This window comes from Phaethon lepturus, unplaced genomic scaffold (genome assembly GCF_000687285.1).
Source record: "Phaethon lepturus isolate BGI_N335 unplaced genomic scaffold, ASM68728v1 scaffold1740, whole genome shotgun sequence".
NCBI lineage: Eukaryota > Metazoa > Chordata > Aves > Phaethontiformes > Phaethontidae > Phaethon > Phaethon lepturus.
In genome coordinates this window covers 11,221-36,825 of record NW_010512375.1, presented here as the reverse complement: position 1 = coordinate 36,825, position 25,605 = coordinate 11,221, and the positions used below count along the sequence as shown (strand labels likewise).

The 25,605-nt window shown below is 37.7% G+C and overlaps 1 protein-coding gene across 1 annotated transcript in view; it reads left to right on the top strand.

The window, feature by feature from the left end:
* The window catches only part of SSBP2 (single-stranded DNA binding protein 2), a 56,134-nt gene extending 35,910 nt beyond the window's left edge, over positions 1-20,224 (top strand). Inside the window, exons 9-14 of the mRNA XM_010286534.1 lie at positions 3,557-3,611; positions 6,714-6,784; positions 8,099-8,177; positions 11,220-11,248; positions 16,419-16,517; positions 19,340-20,224. Coding sequence (XP_010284836.1) covers positions 3,557-3,611; positions 6,714-6,784; positions 8,099-8,177; positions 11,220-11,248; positions 16,419-16,517; positions 19,340-19,369 — 363 coding nt within the window. The 3' untranslated portion in view covers positions 19,370-20,224. The remainder of the gene's footprint in view (positions 1-3,556; positions 3,612-6,713; positions 6,785-8,098; positions 8,178-11,219; positions 11,249-16,418; positions 16,518-19,339) is intronic.
* Positions 20,225-25,605: the final 5,381 nt, after the last annotated feature.

Sequence of the window (25,605 nt, the reverse complement as noted above, 5' to 3'; positions counted from 1 at the left end):
AAAAATAAATAAATATGTGTGTTGGGTTACAAATTTCTGTTGCAGACAGGTTTCAGTAGACCTCTTGATCTTTTATGTTTTATCACCTGAAGGTTAGACAATTGCAGGGCATTGGCTTTAACCAGCACAAAACTGTATTTCAGAATGTGAAAACAGCAGGTCCTTCACCACAAGGACAATATACCAGTGTTTTTTTCATCTGTTTGTGCTGCTTATAGGTTTTTCTTACTTTCAGTCTTCATAAGAGAGATGATCCTGCAGAGCTAAGGCTGAAGGATGAGTTCATGGATGAGCTTGTTCTGTTTAGACAAAAGCAATGTCTTTTTTCCTTTATTTAGACAATTACCTGTGAAAAAGCTTATGATTCTTATAAGTGTCCTTAACTGTAGTACTTTACCACATGTTTAGTGGAAACAGTCCAAACTTTCATCCAGTTTTTAATGCAGAAAGTCATAATTTTTTCTCTGTTGGGAAGAAGCTTTGTTGGTTTTGCCCTAGATCAGTTATTGTTGCAGATTTTGAAGATTTTTTTAAATATTTGACATAATATTATCGTTTTTGAAGAGTATGAAGTCCTGAGAAACTAGAAAAGGAGACACTATAGAAAGTTATTTTAAAGAAGCAAACCTAACTAAAAAGTTGTTGTAGTAGTGGACTTTGTTGGTGTTCTCACATCAAGCCAAAGGTCCACCGGCATAAATGACTTGAACAAAAGAGGGCATCGCCATATTTCAGTGTGTGGATAGAGGAGGAGTAGGAGTAAAGAGGTGATTTTACCTCTTTCAGTGACAATGCTGAGATTCATGCTGGAATGTTGTATGTAGTTGGCGATATTGAAGGGAAATCAAAAAATACGCAAAGGTGCAAGAATGAGACATGAAAGATTGAAGTATTAGAGAAAATGCTGGAACCTCTGATCAGATGTGCTCTGTGAACTCCAGCTGTGCCAGCAGGAAAGGTTGCTGCCTGGTTCTTTGTTCCCACTCTTCTGCTGAAGGTTACCGCTCCTTCAGGTCTGCCACTGGAGTTCCTTCGGTGAGAGAACCTCTTCATCCAAAAGAACTGAAGTTGCTGGAAACATTTAAACAACCAGGTCTTTGCTGAAGCACTTCAGCTGACCCAAAATAGGTGGAGGAACACTCACAGAGGGACCTCCAAGCAGACCTGAGGCTGCTGCTAGCAGAGGATTAAAGCAGCTGAGATGGGCATGTCTTGTCTGATGCTGAGAAAGGAGTCTTCCTTCAGAAAGGCTCACCACATTTGGTAAAGGAGCACATGAACTCCAGCCATACAAACAGCTAAATAAGCAAAACTGGGGGGCAATAGCTTCCAAGAAAGAAAGCATTTGAGGACAAGGTGTGGGCCGGAGAGCTAAAAAGCAGCTTTTTAGACAAAGGAGTTGTGACCTGGAACTACACACTTTTGAGAGGTTAATCTAGTTAGTTTATCAGACAGTTTTTGAGAAATAATTCCATTATATACTAAGATATTCTCAGAGTGAAAATAGGTGAGGCTTTCTAAGAGAAGAAGATACACAATGAGAGTAAATGCAAATTTAAAATTAGATGCAAAAATTAGTAGTGAAGATAAGTACCTTTTCTAATAAATGACCAGTTAGTGGTTTCTATATCTCTATATGCGATGCTGAAAAATACATATCAACCTAAAAAAATGAAGTTAGTGAGCTTAGTGCACAAGTACGTGGGTACAAAGTCATAGCCTGTGATGCCTAGAGGGTCATATAACTGATTCAAAGGTCCCTTTGCATTTGGAGTCTGTACTTCTGCAGCAGCAATGGGGGAATTTCTCATTGCTGAGGGGCTGAATGGGCCTTTCAGAAAGTTTTGGCAAGCCCGATCCTAACACGTTAATTTCTGATTCAGCTGTGATTTGGGAGAGGAAAAAAGCTAAGTGGCTACTGGCAGTATGAAATGAAGTTGTGATTACGCCTTGATTTTTATAGGCTGATCAGTGGGTTTCATGGTGGAGCAAGCCTTTGTTCTATCGCGCTTTATAAAAGATAGTGACCTTGCTTAGTTTAGAAGCAAGGGGAGGCACAAGATAAAGAACTGGTAGGTGGGGTTACGTATAAGGCCATAGAGGTATGTATATGTTGACTGACTGCAGGGATGTGCTGCTTCTTTTTGGTTGAAGGATTTCTGTTTCCCCTACAACTAACTGCGAGCTGATCACTGGCTGGCAGATGGAGATGCTTCCCCCTGCAAGTATTTTACTTGTAGAAAACTGTAGAGGAGTGGGTATCAGTCAGAACGCAGATACGTTACTGCATTTGCTTGTCTGAAAATAGTGTTTGCTAGTATATTATTGCTAAACGTTTTGTAAGAAATGTTATTTTAAGTAGCCATTGAGAAACTATTGTGTCTGTTGTTTCAAATCCAAGACTCCTCTGCCCCCTTCCAGAAGACCTCAGTGAATTACAGCAAATCTCAGCAATGCCCTTGTAAGCAGGCAGGAACAACCAAACCTTTATATTCAGTGCTACTGAAAAACTGTTCCTGTCTGGAGCAGTGTATCTGCTATTTTAAAATATAACAAAAGAGATAAAAAAATAATGAGTCACATGGCAATGAGAATAATCATCTGTCGTTAGCAGTCTCTGTATTTTTTATTATGGAAAGTCAATATTTGTTGACTTTTATTGACACAGACATTTTTACTAAACTGGAAGCTGGTAGTTTTTCATTTAACTTAAAAGTATTAGTGGATCTGCAAACACAGGAAGCAAGAAGTTACAGTTCCATTCTTACAAAACAATTTGGATGTTTAGAATAAAATTCTTGGGAGAAATTTAAAAAAAAAAACTTAAAAATCTTAATGAGCAGTTTGTACAGTTCTTAGTCATAAACTGATATGCAACGGAGAATTTTTTTTTAATTATTTTTTGTCTTTGATTTAGCAGTTTAAGCAAGTGATGTGACCGTACCCAGCATTATCCTGACTTTTTTTAATCCATTTGTCATTAATTTGAGGAGAAATTATGTATACAGATATTACTTTAAAAAATTGTAGGATGTTATATAGACAGAATTAAGATGCCTATCGCATCAAGATACCAAGTCTGCCTAAAAAAGAAAGCTTTCTTAAGATGATCAGGCTCTTCTGTCCCCACAGGATGCCCCTTTTTTGTGCTTAGCAAACATTGGTTACTCAACCATTGGCTGTGTACAGAGTACAACAAAACAGAAATGCCAGCTGAAAAACCAGGGGTAATAAAAGTAGGTTGAGGGAATTAAATATAATTGTCTTAGGCCCTGCTCTAATTTCTCTTGTCTGACTCACAGCATGACACAGAGTTATTGATTAATGGATATTCTTGGGTCTGTGTACATTAGCAGTCTGTGCCAGAGCTTGCTGACCAATTACCTTGTCTTAATCGGTGATGAGCTGTTTAGCTAGCTTATCAGAAAATGTGCATGCTTTTACCAGAGTAACTCATGACATTTAGGGTACTTTTTTTTTCATTTGTACTGTGTTCATTTTTAACTGGAGCATTTTTTTCTTTTCATGCTAACGAGCATTTTTCTACTCTCTCTAGGGTCCTCCGGGAGGTGGAGGGCCACCAGGAACACCTATCATGCCTAGTCCTGCAGGTATTGAAATACACTCAGAAATAATAAAAGATAGTTATAGGGGATTTTAGGAAGTACACAAATTATTTTTCAGCCTTTGATTTTCATAAAGAATCAGATAATGATAAATGATTGGTTTTATACTTTATGTATCAGTTTTTTTCTTGTGCTTCTGCTCTCTTTCTCTCCCTGCTATGTTACAGAGATACAAAGCATTGTATCTCTGCAGTTCCGAGCAATTAATTTCTCTGCCTTTTAAGCCCATCATTTCTTGCACAATTTCAGCAGTAGCAAGTTAAAAACAAAAGAAGACACAGTCTTTATTTGCTTTGGGACAATTCCACCAGTTTGGAAATCAGGAGATTTCTGAATCTGGTGAAATTTCCCCTATAGTACCCTATGGGATAGACCTGACCAACATGTGGCTCTTGAGTGATGTGCTGCATCCCGTGGCTATGTCATCTAACTGGCAGCAGGGACATGCTGGACAGGTTGCCCTCCTCTGTCTTGCAGTGGAGGAGTAAGGCCCCAGAGAAGTCATCGTCATGTCCTGACAGTGATCTGTTCTCGGAACTTCAACTGCCTCATTGTTTCCCCAAATAACATGGTCTGTATCTTGCACCTCAGACCCCATGGAGATTTTGGCCATGCAAAAGGTTGGCCACATTCCTACTAAGGTTTAAGGAAACAAGTAGGATGGGAGGATTTGGGATGGCTTAGCTAGCTTCTCACGGCTTAAAGACAGTCAATTAGATGTAAATATTCCTCTCCATCCATGTTCAGCAGAGGTTCTAATATGAAGGTGGAAATGCAGGATGTGGAGGATGCTGTCCTCCCCCATGGACATCATTGGAAATCTGCTAAAATGAAAAATTACATCTTGTGTAACCCAATAGTCAATAATAGCCAATATCTGTCTTTGTAACTCACTTTCAACAGCTAAGAGGGACCTATTCACCTCAGTGATGTTACAGTCTCCTCAGTCCTTACATCTTACATGTTCTTGCTGTCTTCTACAGCACAAGAGGGTAGGGAAGTTTCCTAATTGGCCATGAAAACTTCTTGCACTAATATAGTATCTATCTTCATTAAATACAATGCCAGGGCTTTAAGAAAATGCAACCTAAGATAAAGTGTAGGGCTTCCTTGTTCATATAATCAGTGAAAAAGATAATTAGTGCAAGCTGGCATTTAAAATTTAGAGTCTCTTTTAATGTAAAACAAACTTAGGGACATCCTGCACTTTTAAAATAGTTTGCACTGCAGTTATGGCACATGTTAGGCTGACTGTGTGCAGCTCAAATAAAGCTTCTCCTGACAGTTGTTCCAATTTTCAGTTAGAGACTCAAAGGTTTTGAGGCTCTGTTTTCCAAAGGATGAAAACACTTAGAAATTGGCCACCTGAGAATGTTGCAAAGGTATTTACTTGCTTCTGAGACAAACCAACTCCAAGGGTTCCCATGTCCCAGCTAGCCCATACGTATTTTCAAATGAGCCAGCAAAACATGGGGAGGGCCAGGGATGTCTGTCGCAAAAGCTTTTTATGTGCTAATTTTACTTTGTTAACTTTAGGCTAAAAGCTCTTTGTTCCCCCTCTTCTTTAAACAGCATATTTGAATGTTGTGGTGATGCATAGGTGATACAATTGTCTACTCACCAAGGTTAATTAATGTTTAGAAAACTGTCTCAAAAAGATTAAGGAATAGACAAAGACCTTGATTTTAACTGCCCGGTGTACGTACAAATACATTCTTGCGGGAGGTCAGGCCACATTCCCAGTTCCAACGCATTTCAGTCTGGTCTTCGCTTTCTCGCTTTCTCTACATCTGACTCAGAAGGCCCTCCATCACCTTGTCTTGGAAAAGGAATTACAGCTCAGCAGTGGTTTTTGCATGTGTTGTTAATCTCAAAACTCTGGTTCAGAGAGGTGGAATGATCTTCTGGAGGAGCTAGATACAGAGTATTAAGCTATTCTTTATTCTTGCAGATACTATAGAGGTACTGATTTTACAGAGTTGACAATATTTGTTTAAATTATACCCTCCCCTTAGGGATGTATTTGGACTTTCCTTAGGTCATTCTCCTCGTAGTAAACTTTTTCATTACATGACCTATGTCTTGTCAAGTTCCCTTGGGAAAGGTTTTTGCCTAATATGTCTAGTATTTGCTGCATTTTTTGCCTTCTGTTTCTTACAAATATTGATGAAGGGTGTTACAGCTTCGTGTGTGTTAGCAGTGGGAATAAGTTGGAGATCAGAATGAATAATTTGTATCTACTAATGCTTCTTAGGCATTGGTTTCTTAAGTTCAGCCAGAAGAGTTATGTGGGTTGTCTTCTATGTGTCTTGTTAATTAAATCTTGCATTTCAACTTTGGAGGTGCTCTACCTGAAGGTTGATGTGCATTCATTGGAGGAAAAGGGCTGAGATGCAATATAGCTGTGTCAACATCTGGCAAGGCCAAGGGAAACTCTTGGCAGAACTTACTGGCTTAGGCACCATGCTGTGCCAGGGTGGTTTTGTTGGTTTTGGACTCAGTTTTTTTTCAAGCATTGCAACACACTGTACCATGAAGATTCATCAGTTAAAGCTGTCCTTAGAGGAAGGATCTTTGCACAGTGTCCCACTGGATAGTTAGATATATCCAAAATGAAAGACAAACATGAATGAGGATAAAAAATTTTCATTTGCTATGCTAACTTGCAGTCTGTATAATCAGAAGCTATTTATCATTTATTACAGATGGAAAACAAATTACAGGAAGTATTGATACGAAAGAAATTCCTGTTTTATAGAGAATATTGAAGATGAATGAAGTGGAACTCTAGGAAAAAGGGCTTATGGAATTAAATAGTTACAGATACTTGGTGATTTATAAACCTTTTAACAGTCATGCATAAAACTAGAGCCTACAAGTAATCACTTAGGGACCATTGCAATTATTTCTTTTCATAGCTCTGTTGTGTGCATTAGATACAAAGGGAATGAAATCTTCCATTATATTGCCACTGTGTATCAGTGATTGAGGCACAGAAATAACATGAACAGAATAACAGGAAATGTATTAGGTGAGTGGTTTTATTGAAAGGTATATATTAGCACTTAAAATAATCTCTTATTACAGATTCAACCAACTCTGGAGACAACATGTACACTTTAATGAATGCAGTACCACCTGGACCCAACAGACCTAATGTAAATATGAATTTAGTTATGTACTTCTTTGAATTATACAGCTTTTTTTATCCAAACACTATGTTTCCATCACATATCATTAATACTACGTTTTCCATTTTTACGGGTGACACATCAGTTGCTTCTCCCCCATCATGTACTTTTTAATGTTTCCCGAATCAGTCATGCCAATACATGCCAAATAATGACTGGGGCATATTTTTCTACATGGAAAAGACCTCAGAAGCTTGTGCATGTGGATCTTGGGTACTACTTAGTTTGTCATGCTGTGGTGCAATAGAATTCTGTGTGATAGGACATCACCCTAGGAGGTGCCACTAAGTATTAGTTTCTGCAGGATTCAAACTTTTGTTATAAAAAAATATCTACCCCTGAAAAAGGAAGATAAAATTGCTGAAAGTGACCCAGTATTACATTGCCCTGCATTCTGTAAAGAAGGGTAAAATTAATACCTCTAAGAAGAAACAGACTCCCCTGTTTATCTAAATGGGATTTTAAGAATGAAACCTACTGATAACATTTAAGTACTTGCCTAATGAACTAGTTAACTGGTGACTATTTTATCCTAAACTTCAGCAGTTCTAGAAATGACAAAAATTTGGATTCTTAGGTAGAACTTGTTTCTACTCTGATCTTTCTCTAAGTCTTCAGTTTTATTGCATTTCTCTGATTACAACCATGTTTCATTTAATGACGATCAATATTGTGGGCCTTTTGGAAAAAAGGCTAGTAGAACTTAAAAATATAGATATCTAGATAATTGCTAAATCATTATGCAGTGAATTTTAGAAATTTTTCTATCATGTTAATGCGTTCAAGTTTTTGAAGAACTGAATTTGAGGTTAGTATCTGAAATTAGACAGAAACTGCTCATGCTGCAAAGGTAATAATGGAGTAGTCCGACTGTCAATGTGGATAGGGTGGGGTTTGAAAGCTGTTAATTAATCACTTACTGACTGAAGAGAATCATAACATTTCCTGTAACTTCAATAGTAGTAGAGCTAGGTCAGCAGTAGCAGGTTTGAAAGTCATACACAAAGTGCTGAAGTAAATAATAAATTAAATCCTAAATTGTATTCCAGCCTGCAGAGGTGAGAGTCTCCAAAAATCATGAGGGTAGCATTGGAAAAAGTGAACAAAAGCAAGGATGGTTTTGCAGTCTTCACATGAAGGTCTTCCACTAGACTTGTCACATTCAGAGCTGGGACTGTGCATTTTTCCTTTTTTTTCCCCTGAAGAATATTTTCTTTTTATTAGATTATCTACAAAAAATTGTACAGTAATACCAGTTTTTAATGTCTGATCCTTTTGTAGTTTCCAATGGGGCCAGGGTCAGATGGACCTATGAGTGGACTGGGTGGAATGGATTCACATCATATGAATGGATCATTAGGTAATGATAGCAAATATTACGAACATTGTGAATTTTCAATGACTAGTGCCATTTCCTATGACTAGTTCTCTGAGTTCTATGGAAGACTGTATGTAAAAATATTTTAAAAATTGAAAAAGCTGTATATGCATCAGTAAGATAACTTTTTTAAGATACTCTTTAAGCATATGAGTTGGCATATGTAATGCAGCTCTGGAAAAAATACTGTATTTTGTTTCTATGAGGGTATAATTTTAATTCAGTTGATGAAAACCAATCTAAAAGCATACCATCACAGTAATGTAGAGGCGAAGGTTTAAGAACCATTTCCACTTACCTCTCTTCCTCTTTCAAAATCTTGGGAAGGTGTTACTGTGACATGCTGGTGTACCTTCTTATCAATTACCTGGAAGCCATTCATTACATATATTGATGTATGTGTTAAAGTGTTTTTATCCCAACATTTTTAATCCTCATTTGTTCTATAATCAGCCGTGTGTCCATCAATTATGAGTACTATTACTCCATCTCCATTAGGAGCTTCAGACAGGTGCTAATTTTAATGAGCCCTAAAGAACATGAATTCTTGTTGGGGCATGCAGGGACACTGGGAAGACTGTACTGTTTGACTGTTGACACTGATTTTTGAAGGGCTAATATCTAGGGGAGAAGCCTTGCACAACTCTGCAAAGGACATACTGCTTTATCTCCTGACTATGCTAGAAAACTCTTTGCTTTTACTTTTTGCTGGGAGGATGACAGACACTTGAAAGAGATTTAAGAAACAAGCCACAGCTAAATAAATTGCATTTTTACCTTCCTCTTCCATACCTACAAGGTAAATAAATACCTTGTTTTTATTTCTGCTCATACTGTAACACCAGGCCAGTAGCTCTGAATACAGTTCTTGTGTTGTACTCTTGACTTCTGTCTGCACCAAGGGGTGTTGGTCATGCAGACAACAACAGGAGGAAACTCAGGCTGCAAAGACTTCATCTCTCTTTCTTCTTCTATCCCTGTTGTCCACCAGCAAGGTTCTCTATTACATCTGGGAGCTGGCCTGATGCCCTCAAAGGGCACCAGCAACACCCTGCTGAGCAGCATTTTCCTTTATGGGGAAAAACCCAAGCAAGCTAGATACAGGTCAGGCAAGCAGAAGCCAAGCTGCCAGTGTTCCCCTTTCTTCTGTCCCCAAAGAAAAGCTCTTGTCACCTTCCCAGCACAGGCATAGACCAACCCAAACTCCATACCATTTAAGTCCATACTACCCCGGTGGGTGGAGATCTATCTATCTCCTAGCCCAAAAGCTGGAGGTTGTGAGACAGGAAGTATAAACAGATAAGAAGGGAGAAATTTGAAGAGGCTATGACAAGATGAAGAAAAAACCTAAGCCATCAAACCTCATTTAGCAGACATTTTATGAACTATTAAAATTCAGCAGTAGGCATCTATCTCCTAATAGAATTATCTTTTTTTCTAGGAAAGCCTGTCTGTGAAATTCCTAGATTACTTTACATAAGGATACCTTCTGATTTTACAGCCTTTCTTTACATATTACAATCCTAAAAAGGACTGTTGCTTTAATTAATAAAGATGCACATTACATTCAAATAAATGAAAAACTGTAAAAGGTAGTCACATCTTTTTCTTTCACTTTCTGTAGCCTGAGAATTATTTCTTAGCTAAAAGAAAAAAATTAAATTGAAACAGTTACGGAAGGATTTTACATGTACCTAGCATTTGGTTAGTTATATTCTCTAGTGGAAATGATGATGTGTTTGGTCAAATTAATGTTGACTGTTTTTTACGGGTAACTCCATATCTAAACTGGAACCTGTGTTCTTCCAGTAGAGGGCTGAGAGAGATCTGCTGCATTCATTTCCATGCTGCAGTAGGCAGATGTGTCTCATGATCTGATGGATAAATTGGTCAAGGTCCATCCTGAACTTCTCCAACTTCTTTGACCACAATCCTTCTATTACGTATCTGTTCATAGCTCTGATGGTTAGAAAGAAATCTTTCCCTGATTTCCACCAAAATTTATCCTGTGGGCCATGACAAAATGACTCTTCGTAACATTTATGTATCTAATGTATTTATAGAGAGAAATCATATTCCTTCACAGCCTTAATCTGCCTGGCTAAGAATAGTAAGCAATTTCAGTCTCCTCCCACAACTACATTTTCTTGATTGTTTTTCTCTTATACTCTTCTAGTTCTGTATTCAGTACTATTCCAGAATTTCTTTCCTGAAAATAGGTGACCAGAATTGTTGACTGTCTGTTGCTGCTAAAAATGCTTTTCTTGATACATCCATCCTATAGTTATATTTCCTTTTTTCACCTGAGTGAGAGCTACAGCATGTGAAAAAAATTCTTTTCAATAGTCTTGCACTCATTATATCTAATCTTATTTGGTTTCTGTTACTCTGGTCCTGAGGATCATCTGCTTTCTTCTGAAAGATACTGTCATTACCAGTATTTACAATGCATCAAAAGTTGATATCATTTCAGACAATTTCAGTAGTAGACCTTCTGCTTCTGGGAGCAAAGACATTGATGAAAACCTCCCAGCTGATCTTAGCGATAATAGCAGTCTTTTCTTCCCCCTGAAAAAACAGCTTTTACTAGTTAGCCATGATTTTGCTTTTTTTATTCTCAAGCTGAAACAGCCTTTCCCATAGGTGGATACACCCCAAATTAATTGCCTTACCTGTACCCTACCATTGCTAATGGGACAGAAGGTTTGTACTTAACAGTTTCTTGAGTTCTTCTGGGCTGTCTTGTCCTGAAAGGATGCCAGTCACATAACTGATACAGACCAGGAGAGTATCCTTCATTCTCTTCTTACTTCTTGCACCGGGTGTGTACACAGACATAGGACTAACATTGTTCAGTACTGACTGTGAACTTTTACTAAGAGAGTCGTTGGGAAGGAAGTGGGATGATGCATAGTTGGTTATGTTTTAAAATATTGCTGTTACACTATGTATTTACTGTGAAAAAAAATTCTTAGATTAACTTCAGCTCAAAACTAACTCAATAATTGTCTGTTTTAATTTAAGGCTCAGGAGACATGGACAGTATTTCCAAAGTGAGTATCTAATCAAATATCTCTAAGCGTACTTTTTTTGTCTCTGTTACAAAGATTTTTATGATTTACCTACATTTTCTGCTTGTCAACTCTTCGGAGGCTATGCAGATATAATTAGTATTAATTGAAAATTTTAAAACAATATAATCATTAGGGAGTATAAGTAGACTTATTCCCTACTGCATAATAATATCTAATAATGCATATGATTAATTATATCCAGTACATAGTCTGATCATGTTATAATCCTCCATACCATTAAGACAAATTAATATAGTTCTAGTTAAATGTAAATTTGGGAAAATGTCATTTGGATGTTACTTTTATGCATTGCATGATTGCTTTTGTTACCTCTGTAAAGCAATGTTAATATATTAAACATTAGTTAAGTTCCTAAAAGCTAGATTAAGAAGGAGTTTCAGAAGAACTATTTTGATATCACAAGCATTAAATACTTGGAAATGAATGTGAGTTTAACCTGCAGGGGGTTTGCATCTACAAAAACAATATTGTGCTTGAATGTGTCACTTCTTCCTTAAAAATAACACTACTACATATGTGATCGTCATTAATTTAGGAATTAATTATCTTATTTGGTATTGGTAAAATGGCATAAATCTGTCCCCTGAAAAACACTATGCTTTGTACCCAGCATAGTCAGATGTAATTGACTGAAACGGATAAATATATCACTACAACTATCTCCCTGCACTTTTGTGCTTTTGATCTATAAATACAGAAATTAATGACGAGAATGGTTCAGTTAAAATTTTATAACTCTCTTGTCTGTAGCAAAATTCTTAACAATCTTCCAAGAAAGGAGTGTGAGTTTGTTTTGAGCGTATCAGCTGCCGGTGTGTTTTGGTTGCCCCAGGACCGAGTACCACAGTGCTGTCACTAGATCTCTCTCAGTGCAAACTTGTGCCATTTCAAATCCGCCTAAGGCTGGTCTGCACATGCTGTGCTCACACTGGGGACCTTGTTGTCGGTCTGTTCTCAGGAGCTGTGGTGAGATGCCAACACGCAGGGGACAAAATGCTCACCTAAATTCCCACGGGTTAACACAGAAGTCTGTGGTGCAAATTTGTTGAGAGTACACTTCCAGGTGTTCAAAAGGCAGGAATCATTCTTCACTTAGTGATGCATATTTGTATATCCAAAGAGGAGGCGGAGGACCCTGTACGGTTCCCCAGTTTGTGGTCTTCTGGTGGGGTACCCTGTAAAGCGTGCTTAGTGTATATCTTTCCTGGAGAGAAGGACCTCAGCAATACGTGTCTGAGGCCATTGTCGCCTCCTGTAAGGGAGCAGCGTCTAGAGCAATCCTATATTCTTGTACATTTTAAGATCTATTACATCTCTAAAGAGTAAAACAATGGATTGAAATGACCATGTTCCCTTAGTTGTGCTGTGCCTAGAGGTGCAGTGATGGATTTAATAAAAGCCTCCAATGACATAATAAGCGTACAGCACTTTTTAAATCAATGTCCATATTTTTTCTTCAGTGTGTTTATTGCTAACTGCAGCATTTTTTAAGGCAAAAGCCCAAAACATTTCCATTAGCTTGCCATAGGATTATTTTTAAAAGCCTGTATTAAGTATCAGTATATGTGCTAATACAAATATCAGGAGCTCTGAAAACTTGGATCAAAAAATTTACCTGGAAGTCTTGTAATTTGTTAACCCTAATAACTAACTCACGGAAATCACATCTTATGCATGTCGTTTTCAAATAACTAAAAGAAAAATGCTGTTTACTTTGGAAGTGGCAGAGTTTTCCTATTAACGCCATTAGATGTAATAGTTTTTAAGTATCTTTTTCTGAGTATCACTGCCCAATATGCAGCCTTCATTGATAGCAGTAAAAGTGTGTGGATAGCATTGATAATTTTGAGTAGGTAATAGTATATATGCTTTTGAAACTTGAATGGAAAAGTTCTGCTTGCCAGGAATAGTAGATTTCTGGGGTTGATGCGTGCAAAATTATGTGGCTGCTTTCCAATTTTGTGCACAGTTACCAGGATTGTTCTTGCTGAGGCACCAGTCTCCCTGTATACGTCACCGGCTAGTCTTGCAGTTGGCTTTTGCACAAGTAGATTTCCAGTGATGGAAATTGTTCACTGAAGTTAACACAGTTCAGGGTGTGTCTTGCTAGATGCTCAAGTCCAGGCACAGGGCTTCAATGGAGTAAAATGCATATTAGAGGAGCTGATTATCAGTTCCCAGGAAATGCAGAAAATTAATCCAGTCTTCGTAGAATCAGTACAGCTCACAGAATTCAAAGCTACATTTTCTAGAGAAGATTTTAATTTAATTGGCTGAATGGCAAAACATGAAGGTTTTATGAAGTAGACTGAGATGAGGCAAGTAAATGAACTGCAATTACGCATATTAAATAAACATTAATAACCAGTATTTCCTGCAGTGCCCATGGAATTTTTGCAGGCATCAAAGACATACTTGCTTCAGAAAAACTCAGCTAGTGCTACAATGCCAGACCCCATACTGGCCATAAAACCAGCCCAGGGGAGTTGCTATAAAAGCGTTTGTGTCAGGAATTTGAACCTTTGGGGCTGGTGTACTGTGGCAATTGCAGAATTTCAAAGCTTTGTGCTACACAGAACAAGATAAAATTGGGATAAATCCCCCAGGAATGAATAACAGTGCAGGAGCTTCATATAAAATAGCTGTGACAAGGCCTTAGTGGGTTTTAAACTTTACATTCATAGATTTTAAGGCCAGAAGGGAATGATATGATTGTGTAGTATGACCTCCTGCATAACATAGGCAACAGGACTTCCCTGAATTAATTCCTGCTTAAGGTACAATAGCTGTGGTTGAACTAGCAATAGTTTTCAACCTTCCTCATGCTGTGGATCCCTAAATATTTGCTATACTAACTTCACTGATTAGCAAACTTAATCATCAGATGTTAATTAACTAGTTGGCTTTTACTTGCCTTTGATGGCTGCATTGTCCATTAATTTCCTGGAGATGTGGGATCACAATTTCAGCAGTGAACTGGACTGAAGAAAGCGAAAGGGCAAAGGCAGGGGTCTTGACCCAACTCTGTAAGTTGCATTTCAGGTGCTAATAAAAAACAGTTATGCCTGCATGTCACTTACGTAATTAATTTTATAATTAATCTATAACTGAAAATAAATACGCTGAGCTGAACCCATAAACATACTTGGCCATTCAGATGGAGAACAGTGATCTTCCCTCGGGGAAGTATGGTGAAAACTGAACAGCAGCCTTTCATTAACCATACAAAATACATCGCAAAGCGGACAGTATGTACAGCTGTCAGGCGTACCACTCTGCTAATGTAGTAGCAAAAAGTAACTGATCTAAGTTTTGGTGTTGGGTGAAGCTGGGAACAATGTGTTTTGTTCCCTTTGGAAGTGAAGTAAATCCTGTGCAACAGTGGAATACGTTGCAATATTTAAATTATGGACAGTGGTCAACATGGGACTTCACGACTACAAAGGGGAGCATGCGGAAATGTGGTATGAAGGGGATGTAGAAGTCACAGCTATCCCATCCCATTTTCTGTTCAGTGACTACTCCACTATACATCTTTAAAGTGCCAGGGTGGGATAGATAGCCTTTGACATTGTGAGGAAAGTGCCAAGAAGTTAAGGGGACTTACTTACTCTATTTTTAATGTTTGCTATTTTTTATTCAAAGTTTGACCTCTTGCTGATTTAGTTACACTAAATGAAGACTGCGTGCAGGTATTTTCAAAGTCAAAATACTGTGGTGTTTTTTAAGAAAAAAAATCTCTATGCTAACAGACATACTGTGTCAGGACTGCCATTGAGAGTAACATAAGAAAAACAGAACAAATTCACGTAGGATTCTTACAGCCGTTATGATTTTGTCACTTTGATCAAGAGCACTACTTGGAGCTGCATTTTGTTAGCTTGCCCATTGATTGCACTAGGTTTGTGTTAAATTTATTGTGCCACACCAGATTTGCATTTGTGTTAGTAAAATCTCAACAGCAATATTGCATTCAATTTTTCTGGATTTAAAAAAAAAAGAAGGGAAGAACTGTGACAGATATAAATGTTTCATAATGAAATTCATGACTTTACTCCCTCCTTTCTCTGACTGCTCCTTTTCCATCACAAATCCTCTCTTAAGTAAGAGTTTTAATAGTGATGGAAAAAGAATCACCCATGTTCCTCCAGGCATGATAGGGTACCACAAATAAACTTTGTAGAAAAACCTAACTAATTGTAGTGTCTACAATAATCATGTATTAGCAATTGACTTAAAATTATTTCTGTGACAATTACCTCATTTCACCTTTTCTTTAAGTAGCCAAATCTTGAACGCTTTTCCCGAACGTTGCAGAGGTGGCTGTACAGGAGCACTTCTTTAAAAAAGGGGAATTTATCTTCAAAAGCTTGTGTATTGTTACTATTTATTAGCATTTCAAGTACACCTAGCCACTGAAAAGGTAGATTAAAACACTATTGCATTATGCTCTGTGCAAGCAAATAGCAAAAGCACAGCTCCTCCTGAAAATGTTTGCACTTTACTCAGCTGCTACTCAGGAGTCTTTCAACTAAAACTCCTGTTAACTCTTTTTCCTATAAACGTTGTGTATTAGCTGTGCTCGGTGGTTTAGCACTTGAACCACACTTGTGAACTACTTGTGAAACTGTATTTCAATAAATGTGAACACTATGAACCCAAGGCACAGGCCTTTGCAAAGGTCTGTATAGACCAGATCCATCCATGTATCTACTTTAAGTACATATTCATAAGTCACATATGTCAAGGGACACACTCATAGACTTCACTGAATTTGACCACATGATTTAATGTAGTGGCAGAGATAACTCTTACACCTGCTGCAGCCATTTATAGCTTTTTCTGACTTCAGTAGAAGATGCTGACTGTAACCTGAAAACAAGAATTACAGGCAAATAATTCTTGCTGCAGGGAAGAAAACATTACTTTACAGGCTAAAATTAGTGACTGAACCATGCAGAACCCTGCAGGGGCTTACTTTTCATCTTTGAAAATCCCAGTGCACTGCACAGGGCATCTTCATGTACTACAGTATCGTGTAAAGCGTGCCTTTGGCTCACTTGGTGAAGCTGAGAAATGAACTGAAACCTTCAACACTTAATCTGTATTTTAAAATCTTGCTTCACAGAACTCTCCCAGTAATATGAGCATGAGTAATCAGCCTGGCACTCCCAGGGATGACGGTGAGATGGGTGGAAACTTCCTAAACCCTTTTCAGAGTGAGAGCGTAAGTATTTCTTTACTTAGCTTTCTTTTACTTTGTGAAGCTGTATCTCTGTCATTTTCTTCAAAAAAAGAAAAATAACAGCAAGAATGAACAGTTTTATAGAATACTTGTAATGCAGGGCTGTGGCTTAGATGTTTTTCACTATCTTCTAAAATTGTAGCATTGAATTGCCAAAAAATTGTGCAAAAGACTGCTAGAAGTTGAGCTGAAACTGGAAAATGTGGGAGGTGTATATTTACTGCAGAAACTTTTTTTCTAGATTAAGAGGTCAGTTGTCAATGCAAGTTCGATCTGTCAAGCAGCAATAATTACACTGTACCTATGCAGTAATGCACAATGGGCAGTTGTCAGGCAATATCCAGGCAGCCTAAATACAGTAGTTGACAGATCCTTACATCTGTGTGTTTTCAATGTGTGGTTGCCCAGCCTTTGACTCCTGAACAATGCGTTTTGCAGGGAATGTCTTTTAGAACAGGATTCACACTGAAGTGTATAATTAGAGCACCAGTAGGTACCATGTTGCAAAGATGCAGTGTGCTGTTAAAGCCAGAAAAAGCAAAGGTTCCCTCTAGTGTTCATTCTGGGACAAATTATGCTTTTTTAAAATGGAGAACGCTTGAGGCAGCACAATGTGGTGTAAAATACATTACAAAGCAAGACTACAATATTTTCACACTCATGTGCCTGAAGCTGGGTTTCTAAATCCACATTTAGGTACCTAAATAGGAGTGGCCTGATTTTTCAGAAGTGCTGAATGACTTCAACACTTCTATTCTTATTGGAAATCACTGCTGCCAGAAGTGAGTGCAACTTCATTAATTATGCCAGTGGTGAACTTCAGCTCAGAAATTATTATGAGTAAGCAGTTTGTGTTAGATCACAAAACAGTCGAATTGCATGGCAAATTTCATGGGAATCAGATTTTGGGGATTTTTGGGTTTGTTTCTTTAACTAGTGAAAAGGAAGAGTTTCCGTGTGTTCATAAAGAGGGCACATGTTCAGATTGTGTGGAACACTGGAGAAAATTGTTTTGCACAACCCAAAAAGACAGATGTTTCAATATCTGCCAAAAAAAGTAACAACAGAACCTCCATTAAAATGTGATCCTTGGTCATGGTAATCCTTGATGCTCAATTTGGTATGTGTTGCTTGTACTGAGGGCAGTCAGTCTGATCAGCAGGCAGGCCAGTTCACCAAAGTCATGAAAAGAAGGACATCAGCTGTACTCAAAAGAAAATAATTTTTCTCAGACACTTACTGGATTCTAGGTGCTCCTAGATGTTGTTTTCTTACCTGGGAGAACCTGGGATCCAGTTTTCTCAAGGTTTTACATGAGATGTATGCCTACAAGGCATGCATTATACACGCCACAAGTGATATTGTAGTCTTTGGGAACTGTCTTGCTTTATGATTTGTATTTCATTACTTGGCTACTTCGAGTAGGCATTATTAAGAAGTCCTTTCTCAGGCAAATTTGCTGTTCAGTTCACCAGGAGTTTTGGCGGGGTGTGGGGAATGGTGCTTAGCTAATAAAAAGTTAGAATTCACAAGCACCTTTAGATCATCTTTAGATTCCTTGTCCAAAGTGACCACTCAGGTACTTTGTCTACAAGAGATCACTTGGAGAGATGCTTTGCTTTAAGCATTTGAGCTGGTCTCTGACTTTGGATGAAGATAAGCGTGTTCGTACTCCCACCATCACTGTGGGAGTGATGCACATGATGTGACAGACAAACCATCAGAGACATAACATGGGACAAAACAGACTTTCCCTAAGTAGTCCATTCTATGCCGTTCGCATGACAGGGAAGGCCCATCGAAAATTCCATTTCTAATACGATTGGACACTTGGAAATGGCCAGCTTGAAACTTTTTTGTTTTGATGGGCTTGAAACTTTAAAGTTTTGATGGGCTTTTTATTGCATACCTGTTTTTGCAAAGGCAAATTTATCCTTCTGTTTCTTGTATTGGTTTTCCTAATGCTAATACTTCTTGCATTTGAATATTTTCCTCTACTTAGAAGAGTTTAGGCCAATTTAAGTGTTTCTGCAGTCTGCAATTTTCAATTTTAAAACAAATTAGGCATCCCTTCCAAGCCAAACTATTCTGTGATTCTGTGATTCTATATAGGTGTGCACTTCTTCTAGATACCATGGTGTCCCATTGATTATTGTAATGAAGTACTGCTAACGTGAAGGCAACTATAGCTTGTATAAGGGCTGCAGTTCAATTTATGTTACATTAATAATGTAATGTGGTGATTGACTTTTTGGTTCACATAAAGGAGAAAGACCACTGACCCTTGATTCAGCTTGCCTCTTAAAATCAATAAAACAGAATAATAAAGACCAAAGAGTTGAATTAGTTTAATTCCAGTAAGACATATCTGTACTCCTTTCCTCCCATAAAGTAATAAAAAGCTCTCCAAAATATTTATGTGGTTCAGCTAACCATGAATGCAGCTGGCCAACTTGATAGTAGCCACTGCTCTAGCTAAGTCCCCCCCAGGACCTAACATCGACCAGGAAAAGGTGTGGAAAGCATCAGTGAAGTATTGGTTCATCACTACCCAGTTAACACCAAAACAGTCTTCAAGGATGTTGGCTTTATGAGCAATAGCTGTATTTTTGCATAATGAGAGAAGCATAACAGAAGTTACAGTACCACAAATTGAACTACAGCCTTAGCACAGGCTACAGTAGAAATCTAGGAGGAAGTTCAAAGAGCACACTGACATGTGAATTCAGTGCTGTGGTCCAGAAGTGGGTTTAGTTACCTGGAGAGAAAAATGGTTGTTAAAATGTGGATTCCTCTTTTTTCAGTACTCCCCTAGCATGACAATGAGTGTGTGATCCGTTAACAAGTCTCGCCATGAAGACCACAGTGAGTTGGCCCTCTTCAGAGAGCTACTGCAGAAGAAAATTATTCATCCCAGTGTACAGTTTAACAAAAGGATCTCAGACACAATCAGAGCCATCATTTTTTTTTCTACCATCTCCCCTGTTTTGTCAAGACAGTGGGTCCCAAACATGATTGAGGCAACTGTAAAGAGTGGCATAACAGAACATCCCAAGATGGAACTACAAACAATCATCTGTGTATGTACATGTGTGGGTTAATGTATATGTATGTGTGTGTGGTATAGAAATACACACATACATATGTAAGCCCGCAGGACATTGTAAAATATTACCACATGACATCTTAAGTAGAAATGAGAAGTAGGGACTTTTATTCCATCTTTTTTTTTTTTTCATGTTTACATTTTAATTATTAAAATTTGCTTTCCCTCTCCCCTCCTGAACTGTTTTATGTTGCATATATCACTGCTTTATAAGTTATTTTTTAAAGTGAACTCAAATGATAAATTCTTCTGATTTTGTAAATGTCTGCCATTATGGATAGGAATAAAATTGCTTATAAGAGCTTTCATTAACTTGTGTTTGATACCAGTTACCCTGTGAATCACAAATTGTACTGTCTCAAGAAATAGAAGAAAGCTCATCTTAATGTTTTGGATAAATTTAATAATTTTCACCTGATTTGGTGATTTTTTTTTTTATACTTTGCCTTTAAAAAAAGAAGCACTGAAGGTTATTTTTCTTCCTTAATTGAAGCCTAATATCTGCAATATCTATTTTAAATGGAAGCGTGAATTTGATACAAGCTTCTCAGTTTTTATATAGTACTATAAGGTTACTGTAAGTGAGCTCCAGTTCCTATAGAATCTAGCAATAAAGTGTCAGGGCTGCTTCTGCCCTTGGAAATGAGTTTTCTATTTAGCATGATCTTCCGTAGGGGTGGTAGTTAGTGGAAATACAGTAGAGTCCTTATCACTGAAACCTTTTCTAACAATTTAGTATTATGTTTCGCATTTTTAGTGATTCTTAACTGAATCGTAACAATCCATGGTCCTAATTATAAACAGTTTTTCTCAAGCCCATTCTGAAAATCAGGTCACCCTGCTACTTGGGTGTGTATTTTTCACCACACCTACCAGAATGAATTCCCCCAAAACTTTCCAGTAAGCAGTCTTTTTTTTTTTTTTTTTTGAGCCAAAATGATGGAGTAAGCTTTTTACGATTACTAGCCTTGTGAGGGTCTTACCTTTTGCCATAAACAGAAGAGGAACAAAGGTCTGGGCCATTTTATAAGTAGGTCAGCCTATTAGAATGAAAGCTGGGGACAGTATTAAGAAAAGGCATATGATCTTAAAGGAAGTTCTTTTGGAAGCAGTCCCATGTCAGGCAAAGCTGTAAAACCAAGATTATGGTACATTTATTTCCTAACGACTTTCAGCTCCCCCAAGAAAATGAAAGTTTTCAGTTGTGTAATAGTCAAAAGCTTGATGATCAGCAATGTGGGCACAAAGTGGCTGAAAACAAATTCATGCCACAGACAAAACGGGAAGTCCCCTCCTTGGACTTTTCATGTAGAAGAGACACTTACATAGGAGGACCAGTTCTGAGATGTGGAATGTCCATGAAGTCTCGCAAGGAGATTTTTTTCATGAACTTGTGATGAAGCAGCATATATATGGGTGCATTGTGATGGTACCTGTACATAACAGGATGTTTAAGGAATACTACAATCTCCTAACTCATTTTTATTTACATATATTTTATATATATATATCATAAATATATATAATATATGAAAATAAAAAGATGTAACACTTTTTACTCTCTTGTTAGGGCTATTCAAAGGTTAAACTCTTGGAGGCTTAAAATTATGCTAAAATATCAAAGATTTTGGTAGCATTGCTTTTTAGTAATAGCTACTTTGATTAGTTGTAAACATAAACTAGACAGTCATTATATGGTTTTGTGGACTTTATTCCCAGCGATGATGAAAGTTACAGTCATTTGCTTATCTTTGGAAAACACTTTGTTGCTGTCTTAAAAGATGCTAGAAGCCCCTACTATTGATTTGCGTTACGAAAACACAAAATCGGATCTATTTTCCTAAGACCTTTCACTGTGGTCACTGATAGCACCGGTTTTAGTGGCTATGTCCTCAGTGCACCCCAGCTTCTCCCATAAGCACTCTAGAGTCTAGGCATCCTTGCAGCCTGCCTTTGACATCTGTATTATCCTTGGTAGCCTTCTTTAGGACTCTTTCCTGCCCAGTTTCTGTCAGATGATGTCACTGCTACTGGACTAAGGTAGATGGATATGTCTAGACTATGCATCAAGTGCCAAAGCCCATTCACGCACCAGGTAAGTGTGCCCTTGAGGGAGCTCTTAAACCATTGAGTGCATCTGGGGTCTGTTGTGTGTCTCCAGAGGAACCCCTGTACTCGCCCATGCCGAGCTGGGGCTCCTGCAAACAAGCAGTGTGTCCACCAAGCGTGCCACAGCTGGCTGCGGTGGCATCACTGAGGGCCCTCTTAAAAGACACAGCACACGCTGCTGCTGAGGCATCATACTGTCACAAAATTAAGCAGAATCAGGGCTTAGTATTAATCAGAGACTTGATTTTTTTGTTCTTTCTGAATTTGGTGTTATCTGCGATATTTTAGCTTATAGGCATCTGTTAAGGATGAAAGCCTGACCATTAAATTAAACGTGTGCAAAGAAACCCCTTAAGTGGAACTGCCAACACATGTTGAATATCATTGTCAAAACATGTAATCCTAATTTATATACAAGAGCAAAACATCCTTTTAGGCACATAATTTTTCTTCTGTAGTTCTTTCAAACACCCTTCTATACAGTTTTTCTTACTGACAGCATATCCTCGTTTCCTCTTTCCATTTCTTTTCCAAAACATTTATATCAAATTCAACATGTTTGCACTGATCCTGCAGCATTAATCTCTACGAACAGGATCAGGCCCTGCTTCTCATAGCTTGTCATTCTGTGCCCTGATACTGCAAGTTACTAGGTGTGTCCCACACTTCTCATACCTACGTAGTCCCACAGACTGGTGGAATAAAAGATAGGCAAGCTTGCAAAATTTTCAGTTTGGAAGATCTGCTTGAATACTCCATGCATATCTTGTTGTTAGGAAAAAAAACCCTAATCATCTGGCTTTCTGTAGGGAATGCTCACATCCCTATGCTTACACACATCAGTGTGTCCATTGGTAAGATCAGGCGATAATAACCATAGATAGGTTCTGCAGCTGAAGCATTAGGAAATAATCTTCTGTACTAAATACTCAACTTTAAAATTATAAGTATCCCTTTGGGGGTTTTTTAATATCCAAAGAGCTTTTTGCTTGTACATTTGTTTTCTTTCTTTTGCTTATAAATCCTTGTAGGATTTTCATCATATCTAGAGTATTAATGTTGAAAGAAAGACTATTTCCAAGCACCGACTTTTTACTCTTGCTCATGTTTCTAATGCACCAGATATAAATGTAACTGCTGTTTATATCTGTCCTTACGCAACATCATTATTGACAATGTCAGAACTTGTCCATCTCTGGGAGGAATTTTAAGTGGTGCAGGATAGTTTTCCCATACTGTGTTTTTAAATGATTTCTCTCTTTAATATAGAAAGAAGTAGATCCTCATTCTTTAACTGAGTCTTTCAGGCAAGGTTAAAGTTAGGCTTTTTAAAAACAGAAGTGAGGAAATCTTAAGAGTAGCAGAAATAGGGAGTCATGGATCTGTCATACTGTGAGAACTCTGGCAAATATTCTGGCCTTGTAGAAATCAGCTGAAATTGGGATTCACTTGGGAATTTCACAGTGAAACCAGTATTTTACCCACTGCATGAAACCGTTAAGAAGAGTATTCATACCAAGATTTTATCTCCATGTTGCCCAGATCTTATCTCCATATCTAAATCTTGTGTAGGCAAGAACGGGTTTTAGTGTAAGGAAGAAGCTGTATGAATCACAAGTAAAGCATGTGGCCAGATGTGTGCATTAAAAAAACCTGGATATTTGCATGTATGGGTTGCATTATTTTTATTGCCTGAGCATGAGGGAGAACTGCAGTTGCAGTCTTGTGTCTTGTCCCCCCGCCCCAACCGTCGAGTGAGTTTGGTGCATATAAAAAACATGGCAATAACCTTGAGTCTTCGACACACCGTGCGCTGCTCAGTGAAATAAATGTGCTGCCGCTTGACTCGGAGGCATCTCAGAGTGACAGTTCCCAGATCAGAGGGTCATCCATCAGCCTGTGGCTGAGACCACATTTGCCATTTTTTATTTGGAAGCCTTCTGGTTTCAGAGACAAGACCACCCATGGTTCATATATTCAAAGACAATAATAACATTCAGACTTAACAGCCTGATCCCCTTAATATAAGATTAAATGCCCAATGTCCAAAGACATCCAGCTGTAGCTTTCCCTTGCAGTGGGAACACACAATGAGAAGTACGTGGGCTAATTATTTATTTTGAATAATTCAAATCAGGAAAAAATTAATAGAATCTTGCTTCTCTGTGGATAGCAGTTCATGCATCAAAAGGACAGCTTCTTGAACTGGCTAAAAATCATTTGGATTTTCTCCTGTTCTGTAGAGCTAGCGAATGAAATACTGCATGTAAAGATGATTTGGAATTAGATGGGTAATTTAATGAGGGACCAGCTGTTACAATATTCAGTGTTGAACATTTTATTCTTTCTTTTCCTTTACCAGCTGATAATGTTGCACTGATTTCTATTTCTGAGACCAGTTAATTATTTTTAAGCGTTATCTCCTGTTCGTAGTCATCTCTGATTTTTTGTTGTTGTTGTGGTTGCTAAATATGGACTGGATTCTTCAAGATTTCAGCCTACACATTTGCATTTGGAGAATGTAAAATAGAGCTTAATGATGTTAAAAACAAAAAAAAGATCAGTACAGGTAAATTTATTTTTCTTTAATTCATTGTAAGTGATGAGATAACCACAGCTCCTGTCCCAAACACTCTTGGGTTTGGTTGAGCCCTAAGGATGGGAATCCTGACAAAGCACATCTTTCAAATAAAATCCAAAAAACTCTTTCCAATAGTGACAGCTCGTTTCTCTTCAAACTGATCACATTAAGGATCTAATTCAGGATTTAATGATACGGAACAACTATAAAAATCCAGTACACTCAGAGATAAATGAGTTAGATTTAAATTTTAGTATGCAGCTTCCCTTACTTTCCAGATGTTATTGGCTCAGTCCTATAAGCTGCTGCTTATGTTAGTTTTCCTGCTTAAACTCTGATGAAACCACTCACATAAGGTAATTTTTTTGCTAGCATCTCACCCTGATCTGGGTGAAATATATAGTTTATCTGAGGTATGACATTATTTGGCAGATGCATAAACTGAGTAAACAGAGCAAAATACAGAGGGGCTATTGAAATTACTACAGTGATGTTTCAACCTGAAAAACAAGAAAAAACTCATTATCTAAAATACTGCTTTGACTGCATGCATGCAAATTGTCTGCCCGTGCTGTTATCTTGGAAACAAATTAAAAAAATTAGTGAAAATAAAGGATCATCTGTTCAGCACATTAAACCTCCAATCCTGCAAACACATTCATATTTGTTTGAAATAAAACCTCCACAGATAACTCTTACAAAAACTTACAATTATAATTTTAATAATAATAATTTTAAACAGATTTAAGAATACAAGTAGTAGCCTTCAGGAAAGTGGGACTGATAATATGCTAAAACCATGCTTAAGTGTGGACAGCCTAGAAGCTCAAATTAAATCTTCCCTAAACAGACATTATTTTAAATATTTTACCAATGCAGGAACACGTTTATGTATCTATAGTGCTGATATGCGGAACAGATTTGGCTTTCTTCTCTTTCTTATTAGAGCATTGTTCACTACTACATGAGCTATTTTTATGGAGTTGTCCTTCCATGTTGTTTTCAGTTGTGCAGACATAGTTTCCCTGAACATAGCTAATACCTTTGCAATTTTAGTCCAAACTTCTGTTTGGTCACTCTTCTTCACTTCAGCTTAAAATGTGTAAGAAAGCCTCTCATGTAATGGGAAAACTTGCCATAAAAATGTATAAAGATTTTCCTGGGTACCTGTTTTCACATGTAATAAAAATGCAATTTATAATTTGAAATGGTCAATTTCTAGCCACTATTTAATGTCAATGTGTAAAAGAAATTGAGAAAACAAATTATCTTTT